General features: G+C 31.7%; 1 protein-coding gene across 3 annotated transcripts in view; it reads right to left on the bottom strand.

The window, feature by feature from the left end:
* LOC105336374 (uncharacterized) overlaps positions 1–16243 on the bottom strand; it is a 36184-nt gene extending 19941 nt beyond the window's left edge. The window contains exons 1-6 of one of the 3 annotated variants that reach the window (XM_066077178.1): positions 16034–16243; positions 13254–13388; positions 7670–8241; positions 6590–6756; positions 4343–4531; positions 3429–3546 (exon numbers count right to left, since the gene is read on the bottom strand). In XM_066077178.1, the coding sequence (XP_065933250.1) occupies positions 3429–3546; positions 4343–4531; positions 6590–6756; positions 7670–8241; positions 13254–13306 (1099 nt within the window). In that variant the 5' untranslated portion in view covers positions 13307–13388; positions 16034–16243. Of the gene's footprint in view, positions 1–3428; positions 3547–4342; positions 4532–6589; positions 6757–7669; positions 8242–13253; positions 13448–16033 lie in introns of those variants that run through there. The other 2 variants (XM_066077179.1, XM_034447330.2) reach the window with 2 other exon arrangements.
* Positions 16244–17238: the final 995 nt, after the last annotated feature.

Genomic DNA, 17238 nt, shown 5'->3' with positions numbered 1-17238 from the left:
CTATTTTAAACATTGAACCCCTTTCTGGGGACCCAGTTATGATCCGAGGTTTATGGTTGGCTTGAACAACATAAATAGTAACATAGGAATGAAAATGTGTAGCACTGCGGTGGGACCGCACGTACACAACCTGAAAAACTGAACGTAGCAGAGTTCCACTTCAAGAGGAATAACTCTCAGACTGTACAGAACACAAGAAAGATAACCCTTGGTTCCACTACATTAGAGTTTACACAATTTGAGGATCCTTGCATAGTAATCTCACAAACTGAAGCATTATAGTTCTCGAGAAAAACTTTTTAAAAACATTTTCAATATATCTTTCTATGTTAAACTTTGAACCCCTCTTGGGGCCACAGTATTAGTCCAGTGCTAAAGTTTTAATTATTTGGAATCTACATTATTTAAGGATGCTTGCCTAGTTATCTCACAAGCTGAAGCATTATAGTTCCCTAGAAAAAGATTTTTCAACATTTTCCCTCTATATTTCTATGCTAAACTTTGAACACCTCTTGGGGCCCCAGTATTAGATTGAGATCACGGCTTTTATGATTTCGAATCTACACTATTTGAGGGTGCTGACGTAGTTATCTGACAAATTGATGCATTGTAGTTCTCGAAAAGAAGATTTTTAAACATTTTCCATGTATACCGGTACTTCTACATTTAACTTTAAACCCATCTTGGGTCTCTACTATTAGTCCAGGGGTCACTATTTTAAAACTGTCGAACCTTCATTATCCAAGGTTGTATGCATGATAGTAATCTCACAAATTGAAGCATTGTAGTTCTCGAGAAGAAGATTTTTCAACATGTTACCTTTATATTTCTATAATAAATTTTGACCCCATCTTGGAGCCCCAGTATTGGTCCGGGGTCACGATTTTACCAATTAGGAATCCACATAAGCGAAGGATGCATGCATAGAAATTCCACAAACTTAAACATTGTAGTTCTTGAGAAGAAAATTTTTAAACTTTTCCTTTATTTTTTTAAAATGTTTAAATTTTGAACCCCTCTTGGTGCCCATCAATTGTCCGGGAGTTACAATTTTTTGAATCTACATTATTTAAGGATGTACATGTATGAATAGTAATATCCCAAACAGTTGCACTATAGTTCTTGAGAAGAAGATTTTAAAACATTTTCCTACATATGTTAAAATCTTAACCCCTACTGGGGCCCCACTTTTTGTTCGGGGGTCACGATTTTTACAATCTTCACTATATATACAACCTTTTGTGTATGTATTGGCATTTTTGGTGAAGTGGTTCTTGAGAAGAAAATTTTTAAACATTTTTCATATGTAGTTCTATGTTAAACTTTGAACCCCGCCTGGGGCCCCAGTCTTGGTCCGAGGGTCACTATTTCTACAATTTAGAATCTTCATTATACATACAAGCTTTTGTGTAAATATTGGCATTTCTGGTGCAGTGGTTCTTGAGAAGAAGATTTTTAAAACATTTTCCTAAGGTATTTCTATGTTAAACTTTGAACCCCGCCTGGGGCCCCAGTCTTGGTCCGAGGGTCACGATTTTTACAATTTAGAATCTTCACTATATATACAAGGTTTTGTGTAAATATTGGCATTTCTGGTGCAGTGGTTCTTGAGAAGAAGATTTTTAAACATTTTCCTATGTATTTCTATGTTAAACTTTGAACCCCGCCTGGGGCCCCAGTTTTGGTCCGAGGGTCACGATTTTTACAATTTAGAATCTTCACTATATATACAAGCTTTTGTGTAAATATTGGCATTTCTGGTGCAGTGGTTCTTGAGAAGAAGATTTTTAAAGACATGCACCCTAAACTTACTGTTTCGCAATTATCTCCCTTTTGAAAAGGGCTGTGCCCTTTATTTTAATAATTTATAACTCCCTTTCCATAAGGATGCTTTGTACCAAATTTTGTTAAATTTGGCCCAGTGGTTTTTGAGAAGAAGTTGAAAATGTAAAAAGCTTACAGACGGACGGACAGACAGACGGACGGACGGACGGACGACGGACAACGGGTGATCAGAAAAGCTCACTTGAACCTTCGGTTCAGGTGAGCTAAAAAGCACTATAGAATTAAAGTATAAGGCAGATTAGGCAAAGGGGAAAGGAGAAAAGGACACTTTGTCCTGGTTGAATGATTAATGTAACAATAGGCCCAGGAACCACATCACTCACGTAAGCATCAACAGCTGTAAATCTGATCAAATCGGCTTTCTTGTATCAATTACAAAACATCTGGTAGTAAAGATCTGGTGTAAAGTGACCGATATTAGTTTTCAATGTACGTGTTTTTGCACAAGCAAGTAGAGCACAAATTGTCTTGATTCCTTTTAAGAAATTCTTTGGAAATGATTTATGAAAATGAATACGATAAACATAATAGAGATAAAAATAACCAAATCAGATTTTTGTTACAAAAAAAATACCTAGTAGAATAGGTCTTGTTTGATACGATTTTCAATTATTTATCCGGTTTTTTTTATGTTACGCATTGAGCTCAATCTGTTGTTTCAGTTTTCTTTCTTTATTCCTATTTAAAAAGTCAACCCAGATCGTGACTCACCTTTTCCCTTAAGATCATTATTAAATCAAACTTTAATCTATACTTCACGAGGATGCTCCAATACCAGAAGTTTCAGCCTTTTTGGCCAAGAGGTTTTGAAGATTTAAAAAAATGTATATTTACTTCTTTGAAAAGCTCAATCCCCATTGTTGCCCAAACCTCTTCCTGGTGATCATAATAACAATAACAATAAATCAATGGTTGAAATTATCATTATTTCTTTTTGAAAGAGGGCTAGACCATTCGTTATACAAACTTGAATTCCTTTCACCTAAAAATGCTTTAAGCCTTGCTTGTTTGAATTTTAACAGAGCAACTTTTGGAAAAAAGCTAAATATGTAAAAAGTTTACAGATAGAAAAGACGGACAGAGAGACAAATGCCAGACCAAAGGTGATCAGAAAAACCAAATTTGAGCTTAAAGCTCTGGTTAGCTAAAAATTACCAGACAGACAGTTGATGGACAACAGTTGATCAGAAAAGCTCACTTGAACCTTCAGGCAAGATGAGCTTTTTTTGTCAACGCTGCATCTGCTTTTGGTCTGCTCAAACCGACCCAATGTGAACCCTGAGCAAGCTCAGAGCAATTATTTTCAAGCTTAAACATTTTTAACTGTTTGGAAATTAAATATTTAATTGTTTGATATAAATACAAAAGTATTTTTTTAGCAAGATAAAACAATGATTGTGTTTAATTTTACAATTAATAAACAGCAAACTGTGGTGAAGTTTTACGCCATCATGTGCATGTCATAGATTTAAATTTTATCATCAATGCAAATATTTTTTGTATCTATATGAGTGTACATGCATGTCATAGCTTTATTAGATCATAATATATCATAAATATAATGTAGTTAATTATTATAATACCTAATCTGTCCATTAGGCTGCGTACAGTCTCTCGTCTAATCCGTAGACCTTTCTTGTTGGGAGAGTCAGGCTCCAGTATGTCGTTCCCCTCATTGTAGTCTACACATACAATGAAGACCTGTAGGGTGGAAAAGATGTAATACAAACATTCAACGATGAAAACAAATTCTGCATCAAATATGATTTGTTTGAACTCAATTCCTGCCATAGAAAAAAATTATAAAATTATGAGGATATATTGCAGATGTAATTTCCCTTAATGCGTTTTTATGAAAATATGCATGTGTATTAGTGCATTTAATACGAGTTTATTCATTACATTGCTAATATATCTAGCTTGCTTTGCTCTGAAATACAGTAACCCTAACTGGACACATTCTTCTTCATTTTTTTAAATGGGAAATATCGTCGTATATTTGATTATTTGGGGAAAATTAGTATCAGTTAATGTGCATATATTAATAAGCTATTATATGAAATACATGTAAATTTATTAATTTATTCTTAAATTATATCCATTGTACATTGTAAAACATGTTCTATTTACATGCATTTTCTTATCTGTTTAACTTTTTTATTTGATAAGTTTCTGAAACAACATTTTATGGTGAAAAATAAATACAGGTTCAAATGGTAAAAAGCTGCTTTTTGCAAGGGAAAGCGCCTTAATTAGAAACATCACTGGAACGATAATTATTACATATATTCTTACATCAGATATTTGCATGATATAGAGTTAACTGGATACCAAGATGCTATCAAAATAGGGAGGAGATGAAGTAATAAGTGATTCTTTACTGAAAGGTAGTTTCACTTCTTTCATTTTTTATCATTGATTCAACTTTAATTTTGTTAAGTTCAGTTGAACATATTGTATGTACATTAATATTTGATACCAATTTCCTTATACATACTTTTGAGGGAGGGACGCTGTTGAGATCATCTGGTTTGGTGATGGTTACTTTCTTGACGTGACTAAGTTCACCATGTTTTCCTTGATACATGTATTCTGTCAATGACCTTGCAAGTGCCAGGTGGTAACTGGCAACATACTCCTTAGAAAAACTGATGACACACAACGAGTTTTCTAGCTTTTTATATATCTGAAACAAAATAACAGGTCGTTTTAAACATTTTTTAAATCAAAGCTGATCACTTATGCAATTTCGATTCAATGATCGCTAACCTCAACTACAAAGGGCTTTATTTATCAATGTAATAGTTTTGGTGTGCCGATGCATACTAAAAAGAGCATGGTATTGGCATAGAGGAGAGCTCGGCGACTTACTGCAGGTCAGTCAGTCTAACCTAACCCTAATCCTAACTAACCCTATCCCTTACCCTAACACCAATCCTAACCCTAACTAAAACTAACCTAACTCTAGACCTAACCCAAACCTAGTCTTTTTTGTAACCAATGTTACCAGTAACCACTGTAACCAGTAACAACTACATTACAGTTTGTAAATCATTCATAACCAATGCAACCGATCCTACAAACAGAAAGGAGTAAAAGTCAGCACCAATTTCTGGCCATACTAAAACAGGGTCAATGCTACACAACATCATAATGGCAGAATATGCTTTAAATACTAAAAAGTAATTTCGAAAAGGGCATAACTCGCAAAAACAATCATATCAATACTTCCTGTAAATATGCACATCTATATTTTTGGGTTTAACAACAAAATTCTAAAATCAAAAGGCCTAAAATCTCAAAAAACCACATGTACATATCTACAAAGTTTCTAAAAAAATCCGTAAAACAATTTAAGTTGAGCTTACAAATAGCTTATTAAGATATTAAAAATATGGTTAAAATTATCATTTTTAAAGCGCCAAAATTCCTTGAAAATTCAAGGAAATGAAAATCGCTGGTAAAATGAACATCTACACATTGTGTCCTAAAAACCTTTTTTGTGAAACTTTGTGCTTTGACTAAAAAAACGTTATTCTTAAAGCTCACAGGACTTCGACTGGCTGACGGACGGAATAGTCAAGAATCTACTTTGTTGTGTGGGGAATACAAACGTCAAATTATTGTGCAAGTAATTATTGAAAACATTCTTTTCAAGATTTGATCAATTCTCATATTTTCAATATGTCGTCAATTTGTTTTTGTCTGCAAGCCGAAAAATGATTATTCTTAGTTCATCTAGAGACTTATCAAGCATTGGTATACTTTATCTAAAGCGTAAAGCTACTAGTATCTATGTTATGCTTAATACATGTTTTTCTTAAAGGAATAAATTTTTTTAATAATTTGATAAATTTACATAAGTTTATACTTTTCTGTAATGTGCACAGTTTTATTCAATCGCATTTAAAAGTATTAAATAAAATTAAGTGCCAATTCCTTTTTATTCCGGATCAGACAGTGGACATCCAAATTTGAAATATTCATCATCACCTCGATACCAGAGTATGTGATCTTGCAAGCCTATTAATATGCTAAAATGGGCTAACGCATAGGTAAACAAAAGAAAAAACCCAGAGACACAAGATGTTTTGAGTCAACGGGCCCCTAAGAGGGATAATATTAACACCTAGTTTGGTCTCTACGTTTATTGATATTAACAATTACTCTTTTGTGATAAAAGAATAAGTTTCTTCACTTTTTTTATTTTTGTAAACAATCTTTCTCACATGCTTCTTCTCCACTGCTTGATTGCTTAATATTTCCCGGGAATATGCACAGATATAAAAAGTATATGAATCATTTATTAATATGCATAAGAAAATGCATTCTCCACACATTAAAAATACATTCAATTAATAACAAACAAAAAAACCGGCGAATTTTCAACAACCCCTTTTCTTTAAACAGCTCACAGGGGCTGGAAATTTTTAAATCTGGTTTAAAAAATACTAAATTGACTTTGACCTGAGGGCGTGCTATGAACATAACCCGAAGTCATTTTGGCAAGCTCAAAGTCATTGTTAAAAATGCATTATTATTGACTAGACCAAATTGTCTAATAAAAAAGATAAATTTGACATAAAGATTGCTTGTATATATATCTTGCTCTTGAACTGTGGTCATTTTTGCAAGTTTAAGGTCACTATAAGAAAATGATACATTCGATTTTTTAATAGAAAGGTACCTGAGTTAATCATTATTTCTTAGCGAAGGGTATCGTTTGTGAGCCTGCTCACTTTACCTCTATGTCTGCAAGTGTTGTAGAGTTATCATCATGAGGGTTATCACAACATCTGCGAATACATTTGTAAATGCAGTAACAACAGCAAGGCACGAATACGAATACTGCACCATATTTTTTTATTATGTCTACCAATTGTCCAGCCCACATATTTTGTCCAGAGTAATCTGAAAAGAAATTGTTTTTTGACGATGAAACGGATTTATCTGAGTTTGCAAGAAATGTCACACCAAAATAATTTGACAGTGGTTGTGTACTAGTACATAAACATTCAGCAAATATTGTCAGATTGAGAAATTTGAACTTATACTACAGGCTACTAGCAGTTATCAGTTAACCCACAAGATGATGTTCAAAGTTTTCCTACATTGATAGTTTCTACAAAAAAGAACATTGATTCCACATTCAAGGTAAATATGGTAAGAATGTAACTTAACTTAATGATATTTGTTTACCTGATTATTTACATAGGGCAAAGATATTAAGTAGCAAGTTTAAAGAAAAAGAGTTCATTGTAGACTGGAAACAGTCATTTTTGTTTCAACATAATACCTTGCAATGGAATTAGAAAGAGGAAAATTCAACAATTCCACAGTTTAGGATTTAGGATGCAGTTATAATGCATACTGTTATGTGTGAAAAAAACGTATTAAATATACAGTTCACAGTAAATACCTTAATCAAATGCAGTAACAATAGTAGATATTTAAGTTCTTTATAGGTTACAACTTTTGTGTATTCTTTCTATCAATTAAACTGAAAATTAGTTGAATAACTGATTCTTCCAATTACAGCAAAACAGCAACCACTTGTCAGATTTTGCGATTTAGATAGTTCCTAATTATTTTAAGTAGCAACTTATATAATTTTTGTAACATTTCTATACTATTCAATATTTTGCGATGCTTAAGTGCATAATCGTCAAAAAGCAAAAATTAGACTATTTCAAAAATTATCTGGTATAAGGTACATGTATATTCTATTAAGTTTTAACATTTAAATTAATGAAGACAAATAAAACGACACCCCTAAATAACCTAAATAAATATTTTTAAAATGAATAGCTCCAGGTTTACTTACCCTTAATAGTTACATTTGTGTTATTTGGAAAACTTGAATAAGCCTGTTCAGTAACAAAACGAAATAGTTCCTTGATTTTGAAGGCAGATGGTGATAAAAATGCATATATGCGTTCAACATATTTCGCACTAGGGTTTGGGTCCTTCTTCTGTATATATCCCTCCAGTTTCTGCAGTCTTTCCAAATAGTTATTTTCAGAGTGTTCAGGAGCTGTTTCGGATTTCTGTACATCTTCATTCTTCTGTAGATCTAGTTTTCCTTCAATATTGTCTATTTTTTCCTGTAGGTCTGCAATATATTTACCAAATACCTGCGTAACTTTATCTTCAACTACTGCATTTAACAGTTCGGCTGTCAGCACTTGTTCAACTTCTCCCTTTTGATATATCTGAAGGTCATTTGTCGCTTCATTTTCTTTCCTGTATTTCTGACACTCACTTTTTACAGCGACTTCAACACGCTTTCGCAAATCACTGATAGGCGTTGTCGGATCAACGCCTTCCAAACCAGTTTCTTTTGTACCTTCATCATTGTAATCAGATGGTGTTAACCATAGTCCTACAAGGCTTCCTCTGAAATTATAAAGAATTTCCAAATAAGGTTTGAGCATCTAGTTGAAACATAGCTTCCTTACTCGTACCCATAGTGACTTAAAGAGCTGCCTGAAATGAATAAATACGCAAACTGCCTTTAATTGTTTTACATTTTGCATTACTATCAACTGCACCTTTTTTCCATTTCCTAATATCATTTTTTTTTCAAAATCTAGATTATCTACATGTTTAATTTCCCCAAAGAAACTTATTTAATGATATTGCTCATCACACCTTGAAATAGTTTCTGAAATCAGCAAAAAAATAAAATTAATATTGATAGATAGAATGGCCCATAAGAAATATTCAAATCAAATAGACAAAGAAATATATGTTTGCAATTTTGGATGCAAATTTATGATTACAAAATTTTTAATTCAGTTTATATAAACAAAGGCAACAGACAAATATTCAGTTCCACTACAAAATTTACATTCTCGATAAAAACTAATTTAAATTGAGTTAGTGTTCTTACTGAAACTGAGCATTGATACATCCATACAAATACATCAACACAAATTAGCAAACAAAAATCAGCAAAATTGACCACCACAAAATTAAATGATTCTACAGTATATGGCCATATTGACCCTACCAAACATGCCAAAGGGTTCTGAACCACTGTTCCAAGGGTCATTTTTTCCATAATTAAGGTAGAGGGCTTCATGAATATCATACCATGCCTCAATTTATCTCCTACTGCTATCGGAGTGGAAAATAAAACTTTTTTATGATTTGATACAGTTTCATTGTATGGCCATATTTGCCCCGCCCTAGAGCCTGAAACCATGACCCATTGGGCTTGAATTTCACAGTTTTGCTAAAGGGCTACGAAAACATCATAACCATATATTTAGGTTTTCTCAAATATCTAGGGTTGTAGAGAAGAATTTCTAAAAGATTTAATTAATTTTTACTATATGGCCAAATTGCACCTACCTTGGGCCTGGACCCCTGATATAGGGGCCATAAATTCTATAATTTTGGTAGAGGGCTCCACTGACATTATAACCATGCATTTTTTTCACTTGTGTGGGAGTAGAGAAAAAGATGTTTTAAAGTTTTGGTGCCCCCCCCCCCCCATTGGGGCCCAGGTAGTAAGATTATAAATTTCACAATTTAGATTTCTCTAGTCCTAGAGATGCTTCACAACAAAAATGTTAACAATTGGCTTTGTAAAAAATGATAGTTGATAACGCACGATGAACGACGGCGGAAGAATACCATTTGCAATAGGTCACCTGAATGACTCGGTTGACCTAAAAGGTATAAAATTTGGTGCAGTAGGGTACCTTAAAACCGAAAAATAAACAAATAGAAATTTTCTTTAGTTCCTCATAATCCCCAGTTGAAAGCATGAATATATATGTATATGTATTTTGAAAGCCTACCTCCATAGCCCATTTCTTATAAATTATTGATTAATTATAGATATGATAAAAGCATCATGAGGTTCATTATTTAAATATTTTATTTTCATGATTTAAACTCAGCATGAAATTTGAGCTTTTTTGGGATAAATAAGATTTTATGAAATAATTGAAGTTTATCATAAAAAAGATTCAGTAAATGAAAGATGCCAACAGATTTATAAAATTCAAGATATAAATTCTAATGCTTTATAACAATAGTTTTGTTTGAAAGGGTGTATGGGGCTTAAATTTGTGGTAAAAACAATGAAAAATTATGTTTAAAACTGTCATTTCAATGAAATATGAAGGAAATAACAAAATAATAAATATATAACTAGAACTTTTTTTGTCTTCAACAAAAAGTAAGGGCTTTTCGACATCCCCTTTCTCTTTTTTGATTGTAAATGTCGGGTAAAATCGTATCTATTTTTTATTTAAAAATTCTTAACCGCCTTGGTATAATCAGTTGCCTATTAGAAATATAACCTTATAAATAATGCAATGTCAAAAAAAGATAACTTCAGCACTTTAAAAGTAAATATACTTTTAATTTCTAAAAGAATATTTCCAAAAAATTATAAAAAAGTAAGCATTCCTTTCTCAAATAGAAACGTGGTATGCCTAGAGTATTAATGCTTTACGTTCATTGAGCAAAGCGAGATAACTCTTTCTAAATCACTTTTTCAACTTTTAAAAAGTTGCAATATTCACACCCTTAATACTTCTATAAGAAGTCAAAAAATGGCCCTACGGACCATAATTTTTAAATTGTACTCTTTACTCATAACTTAAAACCGAAAAGATTTTAAAAATTGGATGAAAAATAAAAAAGATACAGCTAAAGTGTTGTTTTTAGCTTTGACCCCTCTAGATCCCTTATCTTTCAAAATTTTTATCTCAAAATATTTTCAAGTCTGCAAATTAGGTCCCTCAATATAAATATTAAATATTGAAATATTTACTTGAAAACTGTTTGAGAAAAAGTGGCACGCATGAATTCAGTTTAACATTAAAACACCCATAGACGATTTTTTATCAACTTATAAAACCGGAAGTTCTCAATGGTTTCAAACGAAACTTTAAATATATGATTATTATGACAGTTTTAACATTTTCCATTCCTCATTTTTACAAATTTGATGGTTATTTCAATCTTCAGTTTTTTCATCCCCCCTTTTTCATAGTTTGAAGTCTTATATCTCAAAAACTGCAAGAGATGCAAAAAAGTTGTCGCTTACGATTTTGTATATCATACTATGAAGTATCTAAATCCAAAATTTCTTAGTTAATAATCAAAAAATAAAATAGATACAAAGGTCCTTTTAATATTTTGTTTTTTGCATGTGTAAACCGGAAGTATATAGACCGGAAGTCCAAAAAGGGACATACGGGAGAACTAAACAATTGCTAAAAGAAGCTAACATTAAATTTTGATTTTTCTATTCTGTTTTCAAAAAATTCCATGACGAAACTTTGTCGAGAAGAATAATAATAATAAAACAGAACGAAAACAATAGGTCTTTTCGACCGAAAGTCGAAAAGCCCTAATAATAATAAAAATATACAAAAAATTTAAAGTTTTGTCCGTTTTTTCCTAATAAAATATATTAATAATGTCTACAGTTCCCCCCCCCCCCTAAAACGGCTTCCAAAAAATCGTGTCCTCCTCCTTAAAAAGATGTAAAATTGAATATAGGTATCAGGAGTTTTTTTTTTCCATAATTAGATACAGAATGTCAAGAAATTGTTTTGTTTTCTTTTATTAAATCAATTATAACGTTATAATGGTTCAATTACCAAAATGACACTCAAACAAATTTTTGTACAGGAGACAATCATATAATTTTCCTTAAATCTGAGACTTTTTTGATAGCTAGGTTATCCCACAAAAATAAGTCCAACAGAAGTTTTTTAAAGATTGCATCTCATTTTGCTTTAAATATTCGTGGAAAATTTAAATTATTGCTAATGTACACCAGTACATTAGAAAGAAGAAAATAGCCAATGCTTCTTGCTACTGGAATTTGAGTCTGGTGTCATTTCGAAATTCGTGCAGTCCTTTACTTTTTAAGTTGCCATATAAAAGTTTTGATTAATCGATAAATCGCAGTCGTTTCTTTTTAAAAATAGAGGAGAATTACTCAGTGGAGTTTATATATAACAGTATTCTTTCAAATGCCAATAGGGGTATTGTACCGCTCATTGTTCACCCTGTTGGACTTTTCTTTTTCATCATGCGTTATTGTCAGAATATAAAGAAGTTGAAACGTCTTTCCTTATCTTAAACTTTGAACAGAAAAGTTTAAGTGAATTTGTTTTAAACATAGAATATAAAGCAATTCAATGCTATAATTAGCTCTAATATCAAGGATTGAACAATATTAACCATGCATCAAACAACTATATAAAACATTTAAAATTTACCCACCCTCCACCACCCCGAAAAAAAAATGTGTCACGAGATATTTTTATTGAGAAATTCTTTATAGGGCCTTTTTAATGCTCGTCTTAGGAGTGGTTGGTTCACATATACTTTTAAATTAATTTTACACATTTGTTTTCCAAATTATGAAAAGTATACTATTTCATCATTTTTATGTGGATACCCGAACTATGCTTATAAAATGTTCAGATCCTAGTTTAATATAAAAGTTACAGTGATTTCAATCCTATTAATTCCCCAGAACTTATGTATTATCATAAAATTGAATGTTAATAAAAATTAGAAAAAAAAAGACACACTGCATGTAATATTTATATTGTTATGGCAGGCCTTATTCACAAATCTGACCTATACATAGTTTCACAGGTGGTAAACTAGGTTTATTGACTGTCATCTGTAGCTGACGGACAGAAAACTTTTGTTAACGACGTTAATTTATATTTCACATATGTAAACCATTGTAATGGCCATATTGGTCATATCTATGTTTCAGGAATGTAAAACTATAATTAACGCTAAAATCAATCCTTTACGATTGCAAAAATGTAGTTTATCTGGTAAACATAGTTTAAAGATAGTGGAATTATGATTACCAACTCTTAACAGTAGTTAATTAATATAAATTATATTAGTATGTTAATCTATATTTATCAGCAAAATCTATTGTTAAAGTTATTTACAGATCGATAAAATTAGGTATTAAACATTTACAGATAAAAACTATAGTTAACGAATCATTATAGTTTGCGCTTCGTAAACAATAGCTTACCGTCATTAAACCTACATTATCAACTTTGAAACGTAGTTTAGCTCACGTTTGTGATTTGGCGCCTCTTTATTATGAATTATTGTGATCTTATTTCGTATTCTATATCCATAACCCATTTAAAATACATAGATACTCCAAATGGGCACTGAATACGATCCTTGTTGGCGATTGGTCATAAGCTGGTCAAAACCATTAGTAAAAAGAAATTGAAGCGAACAACTGTTACAGTAGGCATGGTAGTCAAGTGACGCTAGATTTAAATTTTTTAAACTGCGGGGAATTCAACTTTCGTTTTGCGATGTTTACGCGTTATATTATGAACAATAACGTTCATGTGAAGGATAATTGTTTACTTGTGATTGCTTACACTGTAATAACAGCTGCTGCTATTACAACTGTTGATGCGGTCGCCGTTGACATCGTAATTGAAGTTGAATGTGCCGCCACTTGTATCCATTTGCAATGACCACTGCGAGGGTGCGTTGATTTACCCAAAAGAACCCTTAAAGTGAATGAAAAGAAACAAAGGGTTTGAATGATTAGGGTGGAATAACACACCTGGGGAAAGTCACTCAAATTAACAGGAAAATCTTTGATAATGAAAGATATAATAATAAATACACTGTACAAATGTCAAATAAGCGAAAAAGTTGCAGTTTGGGGGGGGGGGGGGGGGGTGAATATCTAAAATAATTATTCTAATAAGTAACAACAAAAGCCCCTGTGGGATTCGAACTAGGGATGTAAGGATCACAAGTCCGAAACTTTATCTACTCGGCTATGGATTTAGTTTCATGTTTCAGACCATAAAATCCTTTTAATTTTTGATCAGCGGTCAACTATTTTGTGATCATTTGTTATTTCCCACACCTTTCGTTGGTGGTGTTTTGACGCAATCCATTCATAATAAGACATATATATATATATATATATATATATATATATATATATATATATATATATATATATATATATATATATATATATATATATATATATAGTAAAAAAGTATGTTTAACTCAAAATATATACTCAAAATGTTTTAATCCAAAATAAACCGAATTGCACGAGATAAGAACTACCCAACAACCGCATGAAATGGAGTAACCATTTTGGGTCACCTCTAGTCTGAAAATTATGCATACTCATATATTAATTCTACTTGTAAATTTATATTTTACATTGATAAATCCACTATGTTAAAAAAAATAGTTAAGGAAAAATCACATATTCACAGAGTTTAATAAGGGACAATATTTTTTGGCGGGAGGTTTTTATAAGAAAATGAACAATTTTCATAAGTTAGTTGTTTTATAGTACCGTAACTTTAGATCCCTATTTTTAATGAAGACTAAATTTCTAGATAGTTTGTGCATTGGAATATCTTTAAGTTGTTTCGAAACACATATTTTAACAATTCAATTTTTCGATATTTCTATCGACATATATTGGCATATTAAGGTCAGACGACACGTTCTTAAATTATATATAACATTTTCCAGGAATTTGTTAATGGTTTACTACTACTCCGACAAGCTTTCTAGCAAAAAATTAGGATACCTTACCAGGCATTTCTGCAAAATACTAGAGAATGCAATTTCCTATATAATCTTCTTGAAAATACACTTGAATTGCTGATATAAAAATAAATAATTCAGCACAGCGAAATTCACTATATTGGGACGGGCTTTGAACTCACAACCTCTAGAACCTATACGCTCCTGGCAGAGAGCGACCACGGCTCTAACCACTCGGCCATCTGGGCATATGTCCATATATGTTATATAAAATAAAGTATATAAATTTTCATCATTTTAAAAATCATTATAAAAATAATAATTTTAATTGGAACTCTTTCTTACGAGGAGATACAAAAAAGATGCTCGAGGAATGTGTCGTCTGACCTTAAACTGATATAACATAAAAGTCAAGAAAAAATGAACTCCATTTTTGCCTAAAATTAGCTTTTTTCATGCCATATCTCAAATTTACATCATATTTTTTTCTACTCTAAATTAAGAATTTAATGGTACTAATTGTTTTCACAGAATTTGCGATTTTCTGCGCAATAAATATACATTTTTTTCAATGGGTGGCCCTGTAGCTCCCAGGTCGTCCATCCGAATTTTTCAGACCGGGAGCTACAGACCTGCAGCTAGCACTATTTGTGCAAAAAAGTAGGGATACCTTGAAAATTCTTTCAAAGAATAAATATATTTTGTACTTTATTGATTGTTGTTTATTTATTCTTTAATACAAAGATTTTACTACAATATGTAGTTCAAGCCTTTAGAAGTCCGTGTAACCTGAATCATTGAATGCCTCGATCGGAAAGCAACCGACCGTAACTTTCTCGACCGGTATATATACCACAGTGGCAGTAGAGGAGCGATCAAATCTAATATGGCTACCAAACGCTTTTATGAGTTCATGTCAGCTTTAAGTAATGAATACTACCTTTCCAGAGAAACGGGATACTCTATATACAATACTTTGCCTAAGAAATCAACCGGTGGTTTTTCCCCCTAAAAAATTATCGAAAATCAAAATCCAAGTAATATCCATATCTCTGATATATGTGCAGCTGATCTGCAACACACAAACTTCCTATCTTGAAAACTTGAAAACTCTAAGCGGAGTTACATGTATCGTTACAATAAGGACACCCTTAATTCAATATATTATCCGAAAAACTGACTTACTAGTAGTTCAACAGCTAGTAACTTTTATTATAAATTATCGAAGATCAAAATCCAAGTGATATGCCAATTTCTGATATATGTGTAAAATTGTTCTACAAAACATCAATTTCCTATATTGAAAAGTAAAGGAGGAATTGTCCGTATAATAGAAGTATAAAAAAAACAATTTTCTATTTTGAAAACCGTTTGCGGTGTTATCCGGGTACCCTTTTGGCAACCGCCATGTCATTTTTGGAAGTTGATTTTAATCAACTCTCATATGTACTTACTCGGGCAAAGCGAAAGTGAAACAGTGTTTTGACCTAAGCACAAATCAATACAGCTGACAACACTTAGTTCTTGAAAATAATCGATAAATTCGATGCTATGTATTCTGAAGCATTGTTTTTCAAGAAAACTTATTTATAAATACCATGAAAATAATAAGATTTTAAATTGTACATACAGTTTAGATGTTTTTTAAAGTCGTATATATTCCTACGGTAGAGTTCAATGTAGTCTCGTTCAACCAGACGCTTGTCTGTCTCCGTTAATATCCGACAAAACAGAGTCTCTCTTGCTTGTCGGAGATAAACGGAGACAGCCGAGCGTTTGGTTGAACAAGACAAGAGTTCAATCTTGTCTTGATCTACACAATTTCTCAGAAATATTTCGATTACTGATACTACTTGCCATGCAAAATCACATATCGTTGATTTTGAATAAATGATAACCGATAAAATCAACTCCCGTCAGTACTTTGATTACCATTTCAATAACCGGATTACCCGCTTAAAAATTATTACAATATTAAAAAGTCCTTACACCATACTTGCTTATTTTTTCTTTAAAATTTTGAATTTATTTTTTAAAAATATGGGTCAATATGCTTATTGGCTTTCTACGTCTTTTTGAACATGTTTACCCCCATTTCACTCACTCAATTAAATTGACCTTGGGCAAGATAACTCTTTTAAAAAGTCTTGTGCAAAATGATCCGCCTCACGTGTAAAACTGGTTCATTTCACTTTCATTGTTATCTAGCAATACATATTTAACTAAATCAGAATGATACAAAATTGTTCAAAATCTCATTATATATTGAATACCTTAAAATTACAAATATGTGGATGTTAAACCTTTAAACATGTTTTGAAATTTTAAGGTATCCGATCCATAATTGCCTCAGATTCAATGAATCTGGGTGCATAACAGATATGTATGGGCTTAATACTCACTATACTTGGACATAATTTTCCTATTTAGGTATCAATATGTAAGAGTGGAATGTGTCCTAATTAATGTCCTTTCCTTTTTTTTTGACAAGTTTTCCCCCTTTGTTTTATTCTATAAAAATTAATTCTAAAACAATCTACACAGTATAAAATTTAAATTTTATAGTTTTTGTATTCCTAATGATAAAATACATTTTTTGATATTCCTAGTAATTACTTTTTTATTTAAAAAAAAAGGTGATAGTCTCCATAGACCTTAATGCAATCTTCATTAATTAATTACTGCTTAGTTAATAATATTTTTGAAAATTTCTCATGGTAAATCCTTTTCTACTCGTAAATGTTTTAAATAATTATCAAAATATTAAATACATGACGGATCATCAAGGTTTGATCATCAAGGTTTGAAAAATTTGGTCCTAATATGGATCGGATA

The sequence above is a fragment of the Magallana gigas genome, chromosome 2, assembly GCF_963853765.1.
Source record: "Magallana gigas chromosome 2, xbMagGiga1.1, whole genome shotgun sequence".
NCBI classification, from domain to species: domain Eukaryota; kingdom Metazoa; phylum Mollusca; class Bivalvia; order Ostreida; family Ostreidae; genus Magallana; species Magallana gigas.
This window is presented reverse-complemented; position numbering and strand designations above follow the sequence as displayed.